This window comes from Danio rerio, chromosome 13 (genome assembly GCF_052040795.2).
Source record: "Danio rerio strain M-AB ecotype USA chromosome 13, GRCz13ab, whole genome shotgun sequence".
Lineage (NCBI taxonomy): Eukaryota > Metazoa > Chordata > Actinopteri > Cypriniformes > Danionidae > Danio > Danio rerio.
In genome coordinates, this window is record NC_141033.1 from 22,649,162 (window position 1) to 22,674,593 (window position 25,432).

The following is a 25,432-nucleotide window of genomic DNA, read 5'->3' on the forward strand; positions in this document are numbered from 1 at the left end:
AACCCACGCGAATGCAGGGAGAACATGCAAACTCCACACAGAAACGCCAACTGAGCCGAGGTTCAAACCAGCGACCCAGCGACCTTCTTTGCAAGAACATGTTGAAATAAAAACATTTGTGAGCTGACAAAAACAAGTATGAGTACTGAGATTGTGCTGCATCCTGTTCTGGAATCTTTAAATTGATATAACCTGAAGCATGCAAGTTAGCAGCATTAACTGTAAAAGAGATGCTGTAAACTCTGAAGAAATTTTAAAAAAAATTACATAATTAGACAATAACCATAGTAACACACCAACAAACTGCTTCAAGCGGTTGGAATGGACTCAGCACTGGACTGGACAAAAGTGAAATGAAACCAAAGTCCCTTTAAGGCAAGTCATTTCACTCCGCGCCCATCTTTGAAATGCCTCTTGGGCATCCTGGTTGAATGGGGAAACATCAAATTCTCCAAAACTGTTTGCAAAGCTTACTATTACATTACATATTTGAAATCACCAATAAACTTGAACAACAACCACCTTATAAGTTTCGAATCAAACTAAATCAGCATTGTTTCAGGTTGCCTAAGCTAATGCGCACTTAAAAGGAGTGAGATCACAACACCAACCTTTTTTTAAGGCTTTTCTACACATTATCATCCACTGAATAGTGCCTCATCAGATCGTGCTGGTCTTCAGCAGTAATTCACAACTTGGTCTGAATGGTGAATCTCCTCCAGAAAGGACAGCAACACCTTTACAAGGTTGTTAGCGTTTGAGTAGTTGCTGTCATGTGGTGTGCATTTGACAGGATGAACTGTACCTCACGTTTTCTTCGTACAGATAACAACCCCCCCCCCCCCCCCCCGCACCCTGTTATGGACACAGTGCCCGCATTTCCATTCAATTAGATTTGATTTCGGTTTTGAAGCTTACCGAATCTATGCTGTTTTTCTTTTGTTTTAGTAGTAGATGGGGCTCAACCTTTGAAAGTTTTTAGACACGTGTATAAGTAGTACACAGGTTGCAATTCCTCAAATGTCATTCCACAAGCATGCAGTTTGTAGAGGAGTAATGCAGAAGTAGGGTCTCATGTGCCCCATTATATAATCTGTGGTGGTTTTATTCATGAGCTCCCTATGCTGATGGAAATGTAAAAAAGCCTAAATCTCATGAGTGTTTGCTTGTAAACAGCAATTAATCTATATGAACCAAGCATGTTCTTCTCTTTCTGAAAATATGCTCAAAATGTAGATAGAGAGGAGAATGTGAAGATCTTTCTAAAGGGCAGAGAGACTTTAATTTAAGTAGAAAACACAGAATCTGATCTGGAAAGGGCATCACAAAGGTATGAAGTGTCTAGTATGATGGCCCTCAGTTACTAATGTCAATCATCTTAAAACTGAATAAATATACTTACTGAAGCAAGAAGCTGTTTGATTTGTAAGAAATTGTCACTTTTTGTTCAGCAAGCACAAAAACATCAAAAAAAGTGACTATACAGAGAACACTAATGTTGAAGAACATTTATTTTTCAAATAACTGGATGTTTTCAGCTTTATATTTAAATAATATTGTAAAGATAAATTGCAGATAGTTGCATTCAGATTTTAAAAATTCAAATAATAAATGGATTCTATTGTTTTAACATAAAATGAGCATATTAAAGTGATTTTGAAGGAATTTGTCAATGTAAGTGAATTTGAAGGTTGATTTCTATGTCCTGATCAGGTGTTTTTGCGCTCAAGTCCGAGTCTGAGTCATTTGATTTGGAGTATATACCAATAGCGAAACCCGATCCAATACTTCTATAATACATAAGAAAATAATAATTATAAAGAAAAATCTAGAAACAGATCCAGGATGTTCTTTATTTTTTATTTAATACACCTTATTTTAACATTCAACATCTCTGTTAGCTAACAGAGCCCTTTTGTGAGGTAGCTTGAACGATCAAGTAATTTGTTCATTTATTCATTTTCTTTTCGGCTTTGTCCCTTTATTAATCTGAGGTCACCACAGCGGAATGAACCGCTTACTTATCCAGCAAATGTTTTACGCAGCGGATGCTTTTGGCTACCCAATCCACCTGTACCGCATGTCTTTGGACTTAAGGGGAAAACCGGAGTACCCGGAGGAAACCCACGACAGAAATGCCAACTGAGCCAGCCAAGGCTCGAACCAGGGAGCTTCTTGCTGTGAGGCGAAAGCACTACATACTGTGCCACCATGTTTCCCCGATCAAGTAATAAATAACATAAATTCTTCTGCTCTTGCAATCACAAGTTTATATATCTCACAGTTTCTTGCTAGATCAGACATTGTTGTGGCCAGAATTTATCAAGAATTGTTTATATTATTTATTAAAGTACCCAATATATGAAATTTTTTATGTCTATCCCTACCCAAACCCTAAACCCAACCGTCGCAACAAAGTGATGTTATGCCGCACACGTTGCTGTTTTTGTGTGAAGTCAAGAAAGAGGCATAACTGTAGATGTGTTAAAAATAATCAGAATATAGTTATATATACTGTAAATACTAGGGTTGGGCATCTAAGCTATAATGCCGATCCGATACGCATCTCGATACAAAGAATATGATCCGATATATTAGCGATACATTTGTGACATATTGCGATGCAACACGATACGATTCACACCCATATCACGATACGATGCGATATTTCAGCACTAACTAATTAAATCAAGTTTATGAGATGATGTGAAAGAGGATGCTGTGCCATTGAATGAGTTTGATTATTTATTAACCAAGCAAAACCAAGACTTTTTTACAAACTGGCTCTTCTCTCAGAGCCAGAGTGTCAGTTTACAGTAGAGGGCCATTTTAGAACATATAGCACATATTATTTAACTATTTTCAAGATAAACAGAATGTATAAGTGCAATATATATTAAAATATATATATATTTGCACTCTTTCAACATAAAGGTTTAGGATTGCACAACAAGAATTGTGATTTAACTTTTCAACTATGAAAACAAGTTTTACAAAGATATATTTTGCCACTGATTATTCAAAACTTAAGGTGGTGAACTAGCAGTGTTATGCTGCGTTGAAACATCACTGTCACTGTAAACAACAGGCTAATAAAAATATAACAAACCAGCAATCTTCTTGCTGTGAGGTGGTCAAACTACCCACTGTGCCACCGTGACACCCAATTATTTTTATCATTATTATTATTAATATTATTATTATTATTATTAAATAAAAATTAACAGGAGGAGGTGTTTAAAACCTTCGTTCTCCGTGACACTAGGCTGAATATCTTTGCAGATGAACAATGCAATAGCATTCGTTATTGGCGTAGAGCGAGCAGAACTGTTGCGCACGGAAAAAAAAACTTGCAATGCTTTTCTCACCACTTTTGAAGCTGGTTGAAGCAGTGCGAAAGCCGGGGATGCAGAAACACTGGAAGATGCTTTCACAACAACACCGAGGCGCCGCTTCAAGTGAGAAATCAGATTAGTCGTACTGCCCGCGTATTTTACAGATGCGCGGCACATTTTGCAAATTGCATCTGTCCTGTCATGTCGTCCATCCTTAAATCCATAATTGTTGCCATACTTTAGATTTAAAACTCAGTGGGGAATAAAATGTTTGTTTTGCTTCTCGCGCTTTCTGAGGGCGCTCCACTAGCTTCATCCGCACACCTGATACACTGAGTTGTAGTGTGAGTGTACACATCCGCAAATCCGTTGCTAAGGCTTACTTTATGTAGGTCGATTAAATTATGCACCAAAAACAGGTTGACAACACTTGTTAATAAATAAAAAATACATTCTATATTAAAAATATAAGCTGTATCTCGGAAAAATCGATGCATCTCGCAAAAACCGATGCATCTCGATTTGCTTCCAAAATTTCATTCATCCTCTGCTGCTCAACCGATGCACTCGCATCGTGCACGCGCATGACCGCGTATCGATACATATCGGTTAATCTTCCCATCCCTAGTAAATACATATATATTTGAGTCCTGATCGGGAGGTAAGGTCTGATTCCGATCGAGTCTGAAACCGCATGATCAGGCCCGATTTCCAATCAAGTGATCTGATCTGGACATCGCTAATTTTTAGGGTTCTAGGATTTTAAATCAATCAATCAATCAATCAATCAATCAATCAATCAATCAATCAATCAGTTTTACTTTAGTTTTACTTTAGTTTTTTTTAGAAAAAAAAAACAATTTGGCTAAAATGATTACCTATACAGCAACTCAGTCAAGCAATCAACTGGAAAAAAAAATTCACCTTTTGAATGAACTTTCTTTTGTTGTTTGATAATCATTCAATGACAACAATGCTTTAAGTCCTGAAGCACATATTTACATGGATAATCATTTATTTACTTTTAGAAAAACACACCAAGGTTGACGTTTTAACATTTTTATGTATATTTGTTCATTTAAGTGCACACTCAAAGCCCAAAGTAGCCTATCTGTTTTGGTCTTTAACGTCTTATCACACACATATGTCAATTTTGAACAGCATCTCTCTTTTTTTTCTTTAGTCATGTAATAGTACATCATTCAACAGAGGGCTAGTGGTATCAAACTGATGATTTTGGATGCCTTATGCAACTTCTTTACTTTGTTTGTACAGTAGGTAGGACCATTTGAGTAAGTATTAGAAACTACTGGTCTTCTGGGATTTCAGTGCACAATCCCCTTTAAGGGTTACTGAGAGTGGTCTGAAAGAGAGAAAATATCCAATGAGCTGCAGTTCTGTGTGCAGCAATACTTTTGTGATGCCAGAAATCAAGAACTAGTTTAAGATTTTAGAAAGGCGACAGTGACTCAAATAACAGCAACCTGAGATGAATGTTTTTAAACTGATTTACATGTCTGTTTATTTTGTTCACTGAATCGAAGTATACTAATGCAGCTCTTTTGAGCGTGAGAGTAAATAGTGTTAACTCAAATGCTATCTGAGACCACACTCTTTCTAATTGCTTGTCATCTAGCAGGCAGTTACATGTCATTTAGCAGAAGTTTATGATCTAGAACAACTTACAGTACACTAATTGCAGAGTTTCACTAGTGCAGCAAGAGGTTAAGTGCCTAGCTCAAAGGCACAGTGTTCATGCGACCCCAGTTGTGATCAATGTTGTGATTTCAGTTCCTCTTCATCACCATACAGGGGTCCCATGAGCTTTATGTTTTCATTCACATCTTAGTAAAAACACATTTGTAGTAAATTGTCTTGCAAAAAAAAAAAAAAAAAAAAAAAAAAACGAGGTTGATAGTTTGTTACGATTGCTTACTGATATTAGTGCACCAAGACCAGTAGATATGTAGCTAATAATTCAGTCGGATAGCTTGTGAATGACAAACCATATTGCATTTACTCTGTAAACTGACTTTCAAAATCAATTGAAAGCAAATGCTGTTTTAAACTAAATTACTTTTTGGTTTAAAATGGACTTCCTATCACACATTATGTTTGTGTGATTTTTCTCTGAAAATCTCAAAACTGAAATGCCAACTATTGTATGTAACATTATATGTTTATTGGGTATCATATTTACTTAATTATTGAAATAACTATTAATAACAGATTAATTAAGTAAATCTTAACACACATGCATATATATATATATATATATATATATATATATATATATATATATATATATATATATATATATATATATATATATATATATATATATATATATATATAATGACTGAGGGAATGTAAGACTTTTTAAGGCTGAAAATGCAATACATTTATAATATTTATCAAGTTGCCATTATTAATGTATTGTGTATCTGCTTTCTGTTATGCTAGAATGTTTTGTCAGCGCTACTGATCATGCTTTAAAATCCATATGGTATATACATCCTGATTTCTGAAGGGTAGACATCTGTGTTGCTTGACAGTATGACAGAGACACATGGAACATATTTATATAGTCATCTGGATCATTTCAGAGTCTTCTTATTCTCTCTATCCATATTCATTTTTCTTGCATTATACATACATATGCATATGTCTCATATGTGTTATATGTAAGTTATACTGTATGTGACTCTGGACCACAAAACAGTGCCATTTTATTTTCAATGATATTTTATACATCATATGAAAGCTGAACAAATAAGCTTTGCATTGATGTATGGTTTGTTAGGGTATGATTTGACCAAGACACAACTATTGGAAAATCCACAATCTATAGTTTTTTTTTTTTTTTTTTTTTTTTTTTATGTTAATTCTAAATAAAATTGTGTAAAAAGTAAGCTTAAAAAAAGCCCCAAAAAATTTGATACTTTTACAGTAGGATATTTACAAAAATATATTGATGGAACTTGATCTTTACAGGTTTCCCAGATGGGTTGCGGCTGGAAGGGCATCCGCTGCGTAAAAACTTGCTGGATAAGTTGGCGGTTCATTCAGCTGTGGCGACCCCGGATTAATAAAGGGACTAAGCCGACAAGAAAATGAATGAATGAATGATCTTTACAGGAATATTCAATTGATTTTTGCCATACAAGAGAAATGAATCATTTTGACCCATACAATTTATTTTTGGCTATTGCACGAGAAATTTAGACCATTGTTGATCAGTTTACACCACTGCTGACTGAAAGCAACCCACAACTATGGCAGTTTTTGAAACACTCTTACCCGGTCATCTTTCCATTGTCACTGAAAGTCACTGAAATCTTTAAACAAACAAGCAAGCAGGTGCTCAAAGCTCATCTGAGTAGGATAAACTTTTTATTTGACAAGGGAAGATGCGTATAAACTACGATGGAAACACTTTCATCGCACAAATTCCAGCATGCGAAAGAGATCATGTGATAAAGAAAATGTGGTCGAATAGATAAACCAGCATGCTGAGCACATTGTAAAACATCTGAAATGTTGTTTTTGTCATTTTAAAATGCCTTAACTATTTTCAGTATTTTTATAATATTAATTACCTCCAGAATTAAGAGCATCTGTGTTCTGTGTCTCACGCATTCAAACGCCACCGCACGTTCACTGTGTGTCAGGATTGCCTTCTTAGCCGCAAGTCATTTATTGAATTAAGAAAAGACTGATGCAGCTTCTCCTACCGCAGCAAATTCCGTTTTTCCTGTTGATATTTGGCGACAGTTAGTCAGGAAGTGATAATTTTGTTTGCTTGTTGGATGGAAACAGCTACTGTCGCATTCACAGCATCTATCATAGTGTCTATTATGACCCCTGTCCAACATTAAATTCACCTTCTATGGACAAGGTGAATTCGAAACTGGACCTTGTAGTTGTAGAAGAGGGTCCAGTTTTCTAATACATAGTTGTGGATGTACGCGCCATTTACATGTTACCTACCTAAATATTATTGCAGAAAAGATAAACATCCTTCATGACTCGTGTTTTTTTTTTAAGTAGAAGTGGGATTTTTCCTACTCTGCCACACAATAGTCATTCTTAAGGAATGGTTAGAAAAACATGATGAAGTATGATGATTTTATGGGCTAAACAAACAGGATAAATCCATTGTGAATCCACCTTAGAAACTACAGTACACGACTCAAGTGATTCGCTACTAATGTTTTAATGCAACTCAGGCTCATTCTGAAAACGTATCGCTATATACTTTTCTGGAGAGTGCCACGTATGTCTCCGGAGGTAGTTTTTTTTTTTGCAGTTTTTGCTGTCGTAAATGCACCATAGGCTGCTGTGTTTGCTTTTTTCAAATCTCAAATATCATTTGCGAGTGCCAGTCGCGACTGCTGTTCTCACGTAAAACCATCAGAGGCAGCTGTCGACTGTCTGAGTGATCGCTGTCCCCACCATCCTCCTTTCATAACCCCAACTAATAGTGTTTTCAAAAGCAGCGATTGACCCGCTTACCCACATTCCTAAATCCAAATGACAGTTTTAAAAAGCAATGCAGAAAAGGCAAAAGCCTTTTTAAAAGCAAAATTTACCACGTTTTCAGATTTTACCACACTCTCACCCTGTTATTTACTTGTTTATTTTATCTTTTGGCTTCTGTTTTTGTCTTGCCTACTTTCTGGAACCGTTCTTCACTGGACTCGAATCCAGTTGTTGTGGTCAGCTCTTCTTTGCATCTCAAATCCGCCAGCGTACATGAAAAGTTAACTGGACAAACTGTTAACAGTCGGAAAGCTGTCCATATAAGCACTCAGCTTATAAGAGAGAAAAGGAACAGCATCATACCATCCCATATCATTTCTTTTAAAGACCAAATTCAGCCATACGTAGCTCTGGCAACATATATTGCGATCTCCAGAAATGTATATAGGGCTACGTTTTCAGAATGAGCCTGTGTTGTTTTGACGCCACAAAACACAGGACATCTTCAGTGGTCCTGTAAATTCCATGCAGCTGTGTGTCAGCACTGTTTGGCAGCATGCAGAGGACTAGCTGCATATTAGGCAGGTGGTCATTACACTGTCGCATTGGTGACAAAGAGAGGTCAATTCCTATTGAAATCATTAGATTATTATTTTTTTTTCTGTTAGCTTTGGTAGGGGATTGATAAATATGAACTTTTAATGCTGAACCTTTGCCTCTGCTTTTAAGAGCTCATGTCACCTTTTAGTGTCTATTACCTCTTCATCACTTAATTTACAATGAAGCCAAAACACTTTTCCCCTCAATGATTCACAGACCTGATGGCTTATAACGTATTGACATCCCCACTGTTTTACAGCCTGTCTCTCTGAGCAGAGCAGGACTTCATATTTTGGTAGTGATCGTGATGGTTGAAGTTCTTGCTATATCATAGCACTGATGTGGGTGCATAATGTTTGGAGGCAGCATATTCAAAATGCAGGATGCACCACCTACCTAAAAATCCCATAGAACAGTCAAAACCCCTTAGGGCTGTTCGGCCGCTCAGAAGTGGGAAGTAGGAGAATGAAATGCAGAGCGTTGGCTAAAAAGCAAAGCTCTATCACATACAGCCCATAATGCCGCTGGTAAAGGATGTTAACACAAATGCAACTTTTTAACAAGCCTTTTGTTTTTCTAAATGTCACATATTGCAATATCAAAGCATAAAGTCAGAACATTGTTTATATAAAAGGAGTTTTTAATATTAGTCTTTTGTAGTGAGAGCACCAATACAAATTCCATCGGGAGTTAAAGTGCGTGCTGACTTTGTTTTGATATTTTGTATAATGTTTTCATGCAGCTATATCAGTTGTTTTCGTATTTGAGTGCTTTGCAGCATTTGTAAATGTCAAATATTGAAATTACATTCCACCGGTCAGGAAATATCCTATTCTTTAAATGTCGCGTTTGAATATACACTCATATCTTTTAGTAGTTATTTCTACAACAGAGCAGCTAAAGGATCTCAATGGGCCCATATAAGCAAACCACTGCTCAGGACCTGTAGCCCTCATCCGAAGGCGCCTTGTGCCCCTTTCCTGATTTATTTTCTGTATTACTTAGCTTGATTAATTTGGATCACCTCACCACTTGCTCTAAACAGTCAATCTCTTCATTCACACCCAGGATCAATCTGTCATGAAGAGTCCATCACTTCACTGTTAATGCCCATCTTCTTGAAGGTGTCATTTTAATAAAATAGCTATTAACGAGGATTAAAATTAAATGTACAAATATCCTGCCCAGCTCTAGTGGATGAACAGGCTGTTTCAGCAAGTGGGGGATGGATAAATCTGAGCTAATGAAGGCTTTTAAAGAGATTAATGCTTCACCCAAGAGAAGCCAAGTCCTGCTTGGATGCTCTCTCTCTCCCCATCTCTTCTGCTCAATCCATCTTACTTTCCCTTTTCCCGGTGTTTGGGGCTACTGCAACAGGTGCAAATGGGAATATAGTGTCATATCTGCTACACTGATTTGCCCAAAAAGCCAACAAACAAATGAATAAATAAGTTTCACACTAATATTTCTTTAACCTTAACTTTGATTTATTTTTCATGGCATTCTTTTCACAACTGTATGCAATGTCACAATATTTACACTAATCAATAATTATATTTTTTTTTGGTCAGATCTTGTAAGAACAACAGGTGTGCTCCAGCACAGCTTATCATTTTTAGTGTTCAACAGGTCAGTTTGTTGTTAAATATTGCGTGTAAATGTGAAACTGCACCATCATATTGTATATTATCATTGTGGAATAAGGGTATAGAATTGCCATGGACCGAGAAGATCCCCAGCAAAAAAAAATATTAAAAATTCTCATTAACAAATGGTTAAATCACATTCTATACTATGTTTTTTTCCCCCCCAGTTTTATAAAAGGCTTATTACGAAAGACACAATGGTAAAACATGGGTGTCAAAAGCATGCATGGATGGCAGCAAAAAAAAATAATGGAAAGAAAGAAAGAAAGAAAGAAAGAAAGAAAGAAAGAAAGAAAGAAAGAAAGAAAGAAAGAAAGAAAGAAAGAAAGAAAGAGAAAGAAAGAGATTTTTTTATTTATTTTTTTAATTGTAGGTCACTTTAAGTCAAATTTTCTACTGATTGAGTCCATCCTAAATACTGGTAACTGGGGCTGTGCAATTAAACAACATTCAGTAACCTTAAAGGGGGCTAATGGCAAATTTCAAAAGAAAATCTACGCTCTTGTTTTGGAACATGGCAATCATCCAGGTATATAAAAAAGCCATATACTCAAATTGTTGTCAAACTAATTGTCAAAACAGCTATGTATTTGCTGTTAGTGCCTCATACAAATGTACAATTATTGTAGCACTTGATTTACGTTTAATTTTTTAAAATGTTATTGTATCATAAAATATATATCAAATCAATTATTTTTTTAAAAGCACTCTTTAGACACACTGCAACCAAAACTTTTCTCCAAAATAATAATAATAAAAAAAATTAGGTTGATGAAGTAATTAAATACATTTGATCGATATGCATTGTGGCACTTTCTGTTTGTCAAAAGTAAATTGTACAATAAAGTGTCCATAAGATAAAAACCAAGAAATACATCAGAATCAGAAATAACTTTATTGCCAGATATGTTCACACACACACACACACACACACACACACACACACACACACACACACACACACATATATATATATATATATATATATATATATATATATATATATATATATATATATATATATATATATATATATATAGAAGCTGAATATACATATAGAATATATATGTTCTGTGTCTGAAACTGTCTCTGTGTCGAGCTTTTCTGGTGCACAGTTCTCTGTAGCGTCGACAAAAAGGTGAAAATTCAAAAAAAGCAGTTTGCTAGGTATGAGGGGTCCAGAGTAATTTTGACAGCCTTTCTGCTCACTCTGGATAAATACAACTTATCATAACATATCAGGGAACAATGGAGTTGAGGGTCCAAACACAGTTGATTAAACCTAATCAGGCAGGCAATGGTCAAACAGTAGCATGAGAGTAATCCAAAGGCATAGGCAGCAAAGCAGGTGAATGGTCAGCACAGGCAGCAAAACAACATAAAAGAATAAACAAAGCAAAGATCAAAAAAGGAAGGACACGAAAAAATGCTCAGAAATGTTACATAAGAACAAGACTCAGCACTGTGTGTGTGAATGTGATGTGTATTTATAAGCCTGGTAATCACTCTACGATGATCTTCCAGCTGTGTGTATGCAATCAGGGCAAGAACTGGAACTGGTGTGTAAGAGGTGAATCATGGGATTTATAGTTGTCTAGCGATCTGCAGCTGCTACATAGCTGCTGCTTGTGACAACAAGCTTGTACCAATTTAATGACTAACTACAAATAATTTTAATTGTGTTTTTATTTATTTATTTATTTTTTATATTACAAATCTTGTTTTATTTGAGATTGTCTTTGGGCAGGATATAATCACATTGCAATTTAATCCTGAAATATGAAAATTCACATAAAGCATGTAATCCATTATCATACTATTAGTATATTAAGGTTCATATGAATGTATACGGGGCAAGGCAGTGGAGCAGTAGGTAGTGCTGTCGCCTCACAGCAAGAAAGTCGCTGGTTCGAACCTCGGCTCAGTTGGCATTTCTGTGTGGAGTTTGCATGTTATCCCTGCCTTCGCGTGGGTTTCCTCCAGGTGCTCCGATTTCCCCCACAGTTCAAAGACATGCGGTACAGGCAAATTGGGTAGGCTAAATTGTCCGTAGTGTATGAGTGTGTGTGTGAGTGTGTGTGTGGATGTTTTCCAAAGATGGGTTGTGGCTGGAAGGGCATCCACTGTGTAAAAACTTGATAGATAAGTTGGCGGTTCACTCCGCTGTGGCGACCCCGGATTAATAAAGGGACTAAGCCGACAAGAAAATGAATGAATGTGTACTGAATGTCTTCCAGTACTTTAGAGAGTTGTAAAAGTAATTTCTTTGTAGTTCGGTTCATTTAAATTCATGGCATTACTGTATGTCATACTTCTGAGACATAATGTTTATTCACCATGTCAAACACAATTGCTATTTTTCCTCTTTTAAGTTAGCACATATAGCTGAATGGAAAGTTAATGGCTATTGTATTTCAGCATCTGTTTCCAATATGCTGCTCTGTGTCAGGCTCATTTGAAAACTGATTATTTGAGGATTAAATGGAACCTATTTCCTTAAATTGATGAATTCATCCTCTCTGAAATCTAAAACAAACATAGGTAGCACAACCTATAATTAGTCTGAACGCTTCAGCACTTAAACCTATTAGACACATCTGTCAGAGGAAAAGAAAAAGAATGGGAATTTGTGCTTAGTCAAATGATATGATATTTTTATAAGGAACAAGAGAAAGAAGGAGCTGAAGAATTAAAAAAGAAAAGTAATGGTGCATTGCATCTACAGTATGTCCATCCAAACAGCAGACAATGATTGGAGATCATAGGTTAAAAGCTTTGGCTGGCAACTACTGAACTGAAGCATCTTTCCCATCGAATACCTCAGACAAGATGTAAGTAAACATTGTACTCCTCTTTGACCCCTGTGGTCACTGTACACCTCCCTATAGCCAGACAGTCTGAGGCCACAACGTTCAATACAACAGCTCACCCTCAGCCATAATCTTTAGACCCATTAGAACAACAGTCGTAGAGCTCTCACAGTATATGAACTTAATTTTGTCTTCAATTCAATTACTTATGAACAGGCTCCAAAACCAACATCTTGCTGATGAATAGTGGCTTCAACTCTTAAATAATATAGTAAAAAATATACATAAATAAATAAATAATAATAACAATAATAATCATAATACTAATAACAATAATAATAGTTATTATTATTCATTCATTTTATTTTCAGCCTAGTCCCTTTATTAATCTGGGGTTGCCGCAGCGGAATTAACTGCTAACTCCTCCAGCATATGTTTTAAGCTGGATTTATACTTTCACCAGGCGCCGCATTGCGCACCTTCGCTGACTGCTCACGCACTACATGAATCGGACGAGGCTTTTATACTTGCCGTGTTTGCCGTTGTGATATTGTTCAAAACGACAGGGAGTTTTCAAAAGAAATTGACTGTAAAGTCATACTGATAAACAGAGAAGTAGGAAGTTTCCGGAACAACGTCATATCTCTAATAACATTCAATATTTGTAAACTAATTGTTTGTATTGTTTTTATAAATTATTTGAATGATTATAAGGATTTTTATAACCATTCAAGATTTTTCGCTTGCTTTTGTTCATATCTCAGACAGTTTTACCTATTAAAGTTTTTTAAAATATTAGAGACAAGAGAACATGGCTTGCTCTACAAATTATTATTATTATTATTATTATTATTATTATTATTATTATTATTATTATTATTATTATTATTATTATTATTATGGCAAGAATAAAAGCATAAAAGTACACTTACAAAAAAATACAGATTTGTTTATTTTTTATTTTTTTTATTTATCCCGCTCCACAATTCACACATTATTGTATGGTTAGTTTTTGTCCTCTACTTATGCTAAAAAGGCAATAATAGTCCTACATTCCTGACTAGTATCACCAATAAAGCCTAGAACAATAGACCATCAGCATAATGTAAACCGATAGGTTCAAATATTCTTTTCCAGTTATCAAAGAAATTTGTTCCTTCATTATAGTTTTGATATTATATTGTTTTAAATTAATAACTGTAATATTTACATCAGTTTAAAACCTATAACTGATGGAAAAACATATTTCTGTAAATGTGTACCTGGGTCTCCACTTTTGCCATGGCCTCTTTTGGTTTTAGCAAACTAAACCCTCAGGTTTTTTTCAAACTTTTTAACAAAAACGTTCCTCTTTTCCCACGGCTGTTGCAATTTATAGCCAAGAATTATTGATCATCACGTTATCTCTATGATCACAGATCATAAAGATGTCTGTACAGTCATTCTGGTTCAGACAAAATCTCTTTAAAGTGTTTTATATTCAACCTAAATCAAACGCAGCACCGCGTGAACTGTTCGCTCGAGTCTCAAAAAAAATCATGCGCTCTGCCAGCCAAAATCATGTCGCGCGCACACAAAACGAACCTCTACAAACTCCTTGATGACATTACATTCGCTGTGCATACTCAAGTGAACTAGCGGATGCGTCGAGTATAAACAGGCTTTACACAGCAGATGACCTTCCGGCTGCAACGAATCTCTGGAAAACTTCTGTGCACACTCATTCACACTCATACACTACGGACAATTTAGCCTACCCAATTCACCTGTACCACATGTTTTTGGACTGTGGGGGAAACCGGAGCATCTGGAGGAAACCCACGTGAACGCAGGAAGAACATGCCAACTCCAGAAATGCCAACTGACCCAGCTGAGGCTCAAACCAGCGACCTTCTTGCTGTGAGGCAACAGCATTACCTACTGCGCCACTGCTTCACGTATTATTATGTTTATTAATATTATGGTAAATCCATCATTTAAAGCTGATATTTTAAAGAATTTCTTCCCACTGGTCATGCATGTAAAAGCTAAAAGATGTCACAAAAGAAAGTCATATATCACATATCTTCACAAATTTCACATATCTTTGATCACTTACAAACTTTAAGTTTTCTGAATTTTTATCCTTACCAAAGTCAATATGTACTTAATTTTGTAAACTATTGGGATGTTGTTTAGAAATCTATGAATCACAGAACACTGCAATGGTTTAGATAATAAAACAGAATATAGCTGCAAGCAGCAATTAAAGGGCCAATGACAAGACGAGCAGAATGAGAAGCTTAGCATGGCAGAGAACAAGGAATACAAATAAAGACATTTTTTATAATTTATGTCAAATTTTGGTGATTTTGATCATAAAAGCTAAAAAAAGTACAAACAATTAGGCAACAACTGCCCCTCCCCTGGTCCTTACGGGTATTTACAGCTTCCTACTCCCTTAGCATGGGAAATCTTTATCTCACTTCCGACTGTTCATTCACAGATTTGGACAAAACCACTGTCTGCAGCACCTTCATATAAGGAGGACACTTGAATGTAATTATTGTAAAAATGCAATTTTCTTAACAATGCAAACTGACTGGGATCGACCAGAAGACTGACTGGTCACAGATCAGGCCAATCATGTGGATAACCAAAACATTTGTGCATTTCAAAATGTAATCATAAACTCAAAACAAAATTATCAATATTTGCTCTTTCAAACTACTTATTTAAAATGAGCTGAAACAACCCAATTCTTGAGATTTTATTGGGACAACTTATTGTTTATATTCAATTCACATAAATTTGTTAAAAGTGTTAATTTAACTTAATCAATGTGATACAGTGTGCTGAAACATAGTCCATGATGGAGTCTACTTTGCAAGGAACTTAAGGTCAAACTAGGACAAACCTCTGAAATTATAAGAGAAACATATCAAATGAATCTGCAGATTTGGAAATTTCTGGTCAATGGCATACAATTTTAGCATAAATATGATCAATGTTCTTGGCACTTTCCAATTAATATATCATGATCAGATTTAGCACAATAAGCCAAATCAATGAAAATCTACTTAGGGTAACTTGAATACCAATTTTTTTTTTTTTTTTTTTTTGCCATGGCCTGGAGATTCTAGCTCGATTTTTGTTTCTATTCACTAAATTTGTTTATTTTTTAAAATATTTTATTAATTCAATTGGCAGGACATTTTTTATGCAGAAAATTTGTCAGACAAGTTGTCTTGAAATAAGGCATCAGAGAGAAAACAAAATGTAAAAGTTATCACAAATACAAATAAAATGAAACTTTAAACAGGCAATGGCACTCAATGAATTTAGCTACATAATTTGCTGTTCATAATGATTAAACTGAAGTCTATCTATATGCCAAATTTCATAACTTACCCAGTTCTATTGTCTGCCTCAAGTGAAGATTCGAGTGAAGTAGATGAAAAATAGTTGAGAAAGCCCTTTAGCTAACATATATGTCATAAGATGGAATTAACTATATTAATTTGCACCTGTAAAGGGAAATTACAAAACAGACAAAAGATAATAGAAGTCTTATGTTTAGGTTTTTGTCATTCACGTTTAATGTGTAATGAAGCTTCTATAAAAAAAAAAACACCCAATAGTGGGCCAACTGTATCTATAAATTTTTAAAGCTCTGCTCATTTTGTTTATACGCTATAAACAGCCCTTAAAATGCAAATGAAGGAGAAATCCACTTTCACCACCTGCTGGTGATTTTCTGTGTAGTTTAGGGATTGTACTGCCCTCATTTACACTCCATCAATCATAAGCCTTTATTTAACTATTGAATTTATGTCGCCTAAATAGGTGATGGAATTCTGACATGGTTTTGTTGTGGGCTCAAACAGAAATTAATTAGATCTTTTGTCATGTTGCATGCTTAAAAAAAGAGATAGTTTTAAGTTGTTAAATGATCCAGAGTACGAATCAAAGGAAATTGCACTGTAAGGTAATATTTATCATCAGTGACAAGAGTGAATATTATATGAAAGAAAACGCATTGATCCTAATGAAAGGTGTGTGGTGATGTTTCTAAGGGAAACAATAAATGTTTGGAATCCGCATGATACATCATGCCTGAAAACTGCTTTTTAACTAACTGTTTGTTAATTATTTATAACTGTGCCTTATAGATGGCTAATAGATAACTTACAAGCTGTTAGTTAATAAATTGTAAATGACTTCTTAACTGTATTTTAATGATTTATAACTATACCTAATCAATTAGTGATAGATCATGAACAAGCTGTTAGTAAATAACTTAATAAAGGCTTGTTAAGTATCAGTTAATAGCGTATATATGTTATTGGGACGTTATTCTAAAGTTGCAGCTATTCTTCATTTATTAACTGTTAGTAAATGAGAAATAGTTTAAACTTTAGAATAACGTCCCAATAACATGCTTAAGCTAATAACTAACACTTAACTATTATATTTACTCACACTTTACAGATCAGTTGTTCACCATCTAATAACACCAGTGAAACTTTTTTATTAGACCACTGGTGTAATTTTAAATTTTTATTTATTTTGTTTTCATGTTTAGCACTTTATGAGTTTGTATTCTTGCATACTGCTGTACTGCCTTGTGATGGTTCAGTATGTGTGTTTCTATACATTAAACACAACGTTTAAGATTTAATCTGTGGAGTTTCTTTGGTAAAACAGCACACAGAAAAGCCTAAAGTGGAACAAAGTTTCGAAACAAACATTTTATATTTTAAATATTAGATCAAATTTCTGTAGCTTGAACTTATTCCATCCATTTGCAGTTCTACAAAGATTCACTGGTATTAGTAGATGGTTAACAAATGATGAACAACTCTCGTCTGTAAAGTGTGAGTAAATATGATAGTTAAGTGTTAGTTATTAGCTTAAGCATGTTATTGGGACGTTATTCTAAAGTTGCAACTATTCCTCATTTACTAAAAATTAATAAATGAAAAATAGCTGCAACTTTAGAATAACGTCCCAATAACATATACACACCATAACTGATACTTAACAAGTCTTTATTAAGTAATTTACTAACAGCTTGTTCATGATCTTTTAATAATTTATGAGGTAAAGTTATAAATCATTAAAATACAGTTAAGAAGTCATTTACAACTTGTCAACTAACGACTTGTAAGTTATCCATTGCCCATCTATAAGGCACAGTTGTAAATAATTAACAAACTATTAACTTTTATTTAACAAGTCATTTAAAATTTGTTAACTAACAGTTTATTAATGGTCTATTAACTAGTTATAACGGATAGTCATTCTAAAGTGTTACCAGAGTTTTGCCTCATGCCATTTCAAAGGGACCTTTAAAAAGACGCCCATACTTGCTATTAGCTTTAGCAGTTTAGTGCCTCTTACCATCTTCAAAATGATGATCAGGTCATGCATTTCCAGGGATCTTCCATCCACTGCATCATGGTATGCAGCAATATTCAGTACATTTTTACAATGGAGGGGAACAGCCTCCACTCCAACATACATCTCCCTCTGCCTAAATAGTTTGCTTAGTGGTGGCTTAATCACAGAGAACACTTTTGGTAATAGTGCATCGGTGTCATGCTTTCCATTTCTAGAAATGTTGGATCGGAGGCTGCTCCTTTCCACCTATCAGCTGTCTCTTATCCCCTTATTGTGTCTTTCTATTGTCTTGGTGGGACTGCAGGAGCCCCTTTTTTTAGTTTAGTCTAGCTTAAGGTCATGTTTTCTGACCATGATCACAGATAGTCTGAAACTATGAAACATACCAATTTTTGGTATGTGATATGTGCCCAGAATTTAACTTGAGCAACTACCTAAATGCATGATCTTGAGACCCTGGCCTAAGTATGTGCTCAAAGTTTCTACCACTCCCTTCCAGGATAAGATGGTGAACTTGCAAAAGCACTATCCCCAAAGAGGCAATCTTAGGTTTAGTGTTGTTGTGCATACAGAATGGGCTCTACATCCTCTTGCTTTCACTTATTTTTATAAAGCAGCATCCCCTCCCTAAGCCTTCAGACAGAAAGTGAGCACTGCCTTGTACAGTAGTGCCATCTCAAAGAGGCTCTAAATCACTTTCCAGAACCTTTTAGTTTACTGTTCCTTGCTGGTGAAACAATCTCTCCAATTCCATACAGACTGCTGAATCTGTAGCCCTGTTCAAAATGCATCTAAATGAAAAGTTTTTTTTTTTTTTATGTACTCCTTACCTACTCCAGCTTGTATTTTTCGAACATAATTTTTATTTTATTTTGACATAATTTTTTATTAATTTTTAATTATTATTAGCACAATGAATCGCTTGATCCCTTCCACACTGTAAGTCACATTGAATAAATGCATCTACTAAATGACTAAAGGTGACTTGTCCATATCCTGCACACTTTCATAGGCAATACTCAGAGCTTTAGATGCTCTTTAAAGAATCCAAGCAGCTCTGTCTTTACATTGAAGGTCAAAAGAAATGAATTACTGTAGGTGTGCTCTAAAGTAGATGCTATCACATTGGTTTATAAGACACAAGATGAGCTGTTCTTCATGATACTGAGGTCTCAATCCACTCTGATTGCTGTCTCCTGTTGGGCTTTGGCACACAGCACCTTTCTATAAGACATTTATAGAATTGCAGGTTGAGCAACTACTTCACAATATTATTTTACAGTCTCCAACTTTAGCCAGACTCATCCTGAATGCTTGGTATGAACAGGTTATTTCCTAGAAAAAAAAAAATCTGGCTCTGTGCCTTCCTTGAATTTCCATTGCCCTCCAGGCGGAGATGAGAGCATATTCCTGTTTTCCCAGTGAGTTTCCCAGCCAGTGAATTCTAGTTAGAGTTCCTCCGGCATTAAGACTCAGCAGAGAGGACTCACAAGTGCTCCATATATGAGTGACTATCATATTATCACCATCTAGCAGTCCTGGGGTCTGATTCAAAATATCGCTTCCCTTGCAAAAGTTGTGATCTATAAAATTAAATGCTGTATGTAAACTCTAAGTGAACATGTCTAACTTAAATGTTTACTTAATTGAACCACTTTAAGTTAAATATTACATTTAATAATTAAATGTACAGTATTCTGACATACATTCATCTTTAGGAAGATATCTACGTAAAGTTTTATAAATGAGACTCATGGGCATGATAACAAAAATGAGGTACTTCTCAATCTGTTGTACTTCTAGTGTAACAAATCGATTATCCATATGTCTCATGAATTAGGCAGTGATGCAAAGATGCTTATTCTGAGTTATTCCAATGGGCAATTTACATACGATGTCTTGTTATAAATATTTAGTAGTCATATTTAATAAATGAATGGTTATAGCATATCAAGCTACCTTACCTTATGCATTCTAAACTGTGTTTGGTTGGTTGCATGAGTTGTAAGACAATTTAAGTAAGTGGAGGGAGCAGCACTACATTCATTTCAGATCACATTTTGGTCATCAACGTTTCCTTTAGACTATTACTGATGGCAGTTTAATTCAGTGACATTTTGTTCTTGTGAAGTACAGGTCATAGCCTGTTCTTTCAGGTCTGTACTAAAAGAGTGTGAAATGGCAAAAAGCGTAAGGCACTTTTATAAATCTCTTTCACCTTTTTAAACAGAAAGCTGTTAAGCGAAACCTGCTTCTTGAATGAGACACATCTACCATTTTAAAATAAAAATGCTCAAAAGACTTGACTGATGTATGAATGGCCTTATATTTTGTATTTAATGAAAGTTTTCAAAAGTGGAAGCAGAAAAAAGTTTCAAATACATCTTGTATTATCATCAGTTTCCTATTTTACTTTGTATGTTGTCATCTACAGTACATATAAAACACTTCAATTCAAAAGATGTTATGCTTTCAAAAGAAGCATCTTACTAAGGCAAATTTTCTTTGATCAATATTATAAAATATGTTTACAGTTTGTAAATCAAAATGGCTTTATTTATTTGTTTTATTTATTATTATTATTATTATTATTATTTATTTATTTATATTTTATTTTTTTTTGTAATGGCAAAGGTGAATTTTGAACAACTTTAACTGTTCAACTTTTCAACAATTCCCCAAATGTTCTTTTTTGTCTGCCATGGATACCTGTAGGGCTTGTCTTGAACATCATAGATTCTGTGCTGATGAACACTTTTTATGTCTGATACTTTTTTTTTTTTTTCATTTTTATCATCATTAAGAAAAATTGTGCAGCTAAGAAATGTTTGCATTATTCACACACTTGTGTTAGTGTCGTGCATAGCAAGAATCCCCTGTCTCACAGTGAGTTATTTGCTCTTCTTTTCTCTCAGGCTGGTCCCATAGCCGTGGAGCCATGTTCTGGGAATAGTGCTGCCGTGCAAACATTGCTGATGAGTCTTCCACGAGCATCTTCTGGAGTGTCTCCCCCTGGCCAATGTGGTGAGATTTTAACATTCACTCTTAGCTTTGCTGTAGATTAAGATCATACACGTGCATCTTTAACATGTAGCTGTGTACTTGTTAATAATTTAGATTTATTTGGTTTATTTACATACCCACATGCTTATTTTCACTAAAGCATGAATCTCTAAAGTACAATTTTAAAACACATGTGCATTGAAGGTAATCACGTGCTGAGGAATTTGGCTTAATAAGTATGATTACTTATTAAATATAGATTTGGTAAGATCATTTTTAGATTTGGTATGTTTATTTATATGCTTAGATATTATTTATTTATTTTTTTACTTATGAAACAATCGTTTAAAATATTTTTTTGCAAAATCACTTGTACATTGGCTGGTATCAAAATCAAAAAAAATCTAATTGGAAACATTATTTTTGTTAATATTTGTGTTTGGACTTTTTTTTTCTAGAGATTCTCTAAAGCAAACACAACAACAACAATAGCCAGAATTAAATCTTGGCCTATAAAACTTAGTTTCAGCTTAACATGTATTTGTTTATTTGCATACTTATTAACTATTTTTCTTTATTATATGTAGTTATTGTATAATGATGGTTTGTTATGTATAAAAAGGGATTAATAATTTTGACCTTGAAATAAAAAATAAAATAAAAAAACTCCTTTTGTTCTAGCCTTCTTAGTACTGTATATAGGGGAGTGCAAGGTAATGTGCTCAGGGTTAACTATGGCAAGCATGCAAGGTTTTCACCACAGTGTCGGGAGACATCTTCCTAACAATTATTGAAAAAGTTCAGCGAAATTTGGATGAAAAACACAGGAGAAACCATTTATGCAGCAAAAAAGTATTTTTTTTTTTATTATAGTCGACAATTTTTTATTGAAAAAAAAACTAATTTCGTTAGTAAACGCTTATATTTTTATTATTAGTGTCTTCTAGGCTAAATGATTTAACCATATTGAAAGATGGTGACTGTTAGCCAGTTTTGAGGAAAGGGTTAGTTGTAACAGGATGTTACAAATAAGTCACACACTGTTGGACACCAACTAAACTAACCAAATACATTTTTGTATATTGAGTGAAATGTTGGGAACTTTTTATATAAAACGTTTTTTAATAGAACATATTTTTTAATAATAAAAAAAAAAAGTTTATTGTTAATACTGCAAAAAATGCATTGTATAATAATGGATAATAATGCAAAATTTCCAAATGTGTTTATCCAATAGATGAAGAAATAAACATTCTGTGCTATGTAGAATTAAGAAATGAGTTAATTACTGATGAAATATAGCTAAAGTAAACGGGATTTAAATGAATTGTGTGAAATCTGCCTTTTTAAGCATGTGTTACAAGTAACCCTCTGTCTGTTACAACTTACCCCACAGTTGGGGTAAATAGTACAGTTTTTACTGCTGGCACTTTTGGCAATACTGCACAGCAACCATAGGTTCAGCAATCATACAACCAGTGATCATTTGTAGGAGAGGCTTGTATGTTACTGGTAAAACAATATAGTTTGTCTAACCCCATTATTGTTAAATATTTGGCCAAAACCAATTAGTGTTACATTGTGCCCCACTCTCCCCTACACACTTTTTTTTTTTAATTAATGTAATCCTAAGCATTCATTTTAAGAGACTCTAAACAGCCAGATGGTGATTGTTTGACATCCAACAGTAACAGCAGGGACTGAGGCTAACTAGCCGAACACTGACCCTTTGGACTGTTTGACTGTCTACATCCCTCACTTGCATACCCTTCCTGATCTTCTCGTTTTTCATTGTCTCATTTAATTGTCGTTTTCCTGTCTACATACCCAGTTCCATTGTCTGTGTGGTGTGGCTGTGTTCATCATGTTACTGTGATGAATGAGCTGAAAAATGAGCTGCTGTAAATGGTACTGCAGCAGGAAGTAGCGGTTCAGAGGCGCAACACTTTCAGCTCACTGCAAGCCAACAACATCTTCGGACTGCAATATGACACTGAAAAAGAGAGAGAGAGAAATAAAAAAGAAAAAGAAAGAATGGGAGGGGTGGGAAAAAAGGAGAGGGAGAGGAATAAAGGATTAAAAATGAGGGGAAAACAAGAGATAAAATGTGTGTTGGGGGTCCAATAGTGCTGACTGATCAGAGAAATAAATCTGACAAGGATAATGTTATCCCCGAAGAAAATCAAATCCAAATACTCCAAAACACTCAGTAAATGTATGCCTTTATCCTTTAAGCCAGCACACTAACTCAAGCTCGCTCCTAATACCTGCTTTTTGATTTAATGAACACTGGCATATGTGAATCTGTCGACTCCTGCGCTGCCTCTCACGATAAAGACACAAAAGGAGCATTTGGCTTGATATTCTGTTGTTGAAGGCATTTGACAGATTTTTGGAGATGGTTTTTGGTGAGATGTTGGATGCCTTTGTGTTTCACAGCGAGAGTGAATCATAAAATGTGCAGCAACATTTCACCTTGAATTATGTTAAAATTTAGACTGAATCGGCCTGCAGCATGTGGGAAATGCCACTAACAAGCTTTGATATTTCGTTATTGTTCGGCCAGAATTATGCTTGCCTGAAAGTCTGATGATATATGTGTTTCTTTAAGGGGAAGTGTGTTATTGCTGCACCACTTTTTAAGAATTTTTGATGAATAATGATGATTGACAAAGATGATGATTGGAATAATTCTTAAAGGAGTTTCAATTTTTTGCATCTGAGCAAATTTAGTAACCACACACACACATATGCACTATAGACCATTTCAATGTGGTCATGTCATTGGCCCATGATCATTTCCTGCTTGTTATCAAATTATTTCATAAATGTAACACGAGGCAATCAATCATAACTTAATGCTAAAACAGCTATCATAACATTATTTATCAATGTGTGGCTCTTTTTGGATTCCCAGAATCTATAGAAATTAAAAATACGTTGGGACCATTGTTATTGTTTACGTCCCTCAAAATGATCTATATAATGCACCATATGCACCACTTATTATTTGCTTGATCCATTCATGACATGCTCAATGATGGAAAATGGCGGTAAAAATATCTGAATGTTGAGCTTTACTTTGATACTTTAAAGACCACTGTGGACATGCTGGGAGATATACATTCCTTCAACTTGAGTTTGAAGGGCAAGTGCTGAAAAAAGCATAGGCTTCAGATAGCAATTCCATAAATGGTAGACACCTTTAATGGAAAACAAATACAAATAAATATAGAAATTTATAACCTGAATAAAGGCATTGGTAGAACTTAGGCTACTATAGACAAGTTGACTGTGGTTTACATTTACAAGTCATTTGGCAGATGCTTCGTTCTGCAAATCAACATGAAGCAGCAGTACACATAGGAAGTGCTAATTATACAACAGAACTCTTACTGCTCAGAGAATTAAATGCTTGAGTAAGGGGGGTTTCTATTTTTGAGAGGGAAGTGAAGAGTGTTTCTACAGGTGGTTTACCAAGCCCACTTTGCTGTGTGAAGCATACTGTATGGTTTAGTAAAAATTCAATGCATTAGAGCTGTAAGTCATTATACATGTTGAATCAAATAAACTGGATTTTAGCTGATAATCATTTGATTCAACACAAGCAAAAATGAATTGTATTCATTGATGAAGTAGTCATTTTTATTGATAAGGAAATATGCTTTTTAAACACTCCAAATGAGTCTCTTTCAAATGATCAACTGATTCATTAGTTCACTTCAAATTATGCAGAATTAAGGTGAATTAATTCAGAAATGAATAATAGTTGTTCATCTTTTGCTTAATATTCCCCTTAGGAAAAAAATGACAAGCAATATTGTGTCAACAAATATAACACAATATTAACATTATTATTTACTAAAATATTGTATTGACCTTATTCTGCAATGCAGTCTGAGTGGGAATGTTGTAGCACTTCTGATTCAGTTGCCTATAGGACAAATGACTAGGAATACTAAATGTCAGAAACTGTCAATCTACTTGCTCCACAAACTTGCATGTTCTTGACTATTCAAAAAAAGTAGTATAATATAATAATAACATATCAGTTTGCATCATCGAGCAGCATAGTAAGCTGTTTTTAACATCGAAAAATCAATAGAAGTTAATAGAAGTCTTGGACCAAAATAATTCCAATGGCTGCCCCTTGTGATTAATATCTGGATTTCTC

At 34.7% G+C, this 25,432-nt stretch overlaps 1 protein-coding gene and 1 long non-coding RNA gene across 3 annotated transcripts in view; both read left to right on the forward strand.

Moving 5' to 3' along the window:
* atrnl1a (attractin like 1a) overlaps positions 1 to 25,432 on the forward strand; it is a 465,931-nt gene that overhangs the window by 422,159 nt on the left and 18,340 nt on the right. For both annotated transcript variants that reach the window (XR_015505851.1, XM_087279119.1), the window contains exon 29: positions 21,171 to 21,279. Coding sequence is in view for 1 of the 2 variants with exons in the window: in XM_087279119.1 (XP_087135245.1) it covers positions 21,171 to 21,279 (109 nt within the window). In the remaining variant the exon portion in view is untranslated. The remainder of the gene's footprint in view (positions 1 to 21,170; positions 21,280 to 25,432) is intronic.
* On the forward strand, positions 856 to 5,214 carry LOC147841046 (uncharacterized). The gene is made up of 3 exons (XR_015505906.1): positions 856 to 2,516; positions 3,964 to 4,850; positions 4,893 to 5,214. It is a non-coding gene; the product is annotated as an uncharacterized LOC147841046 (long non-coding RNA).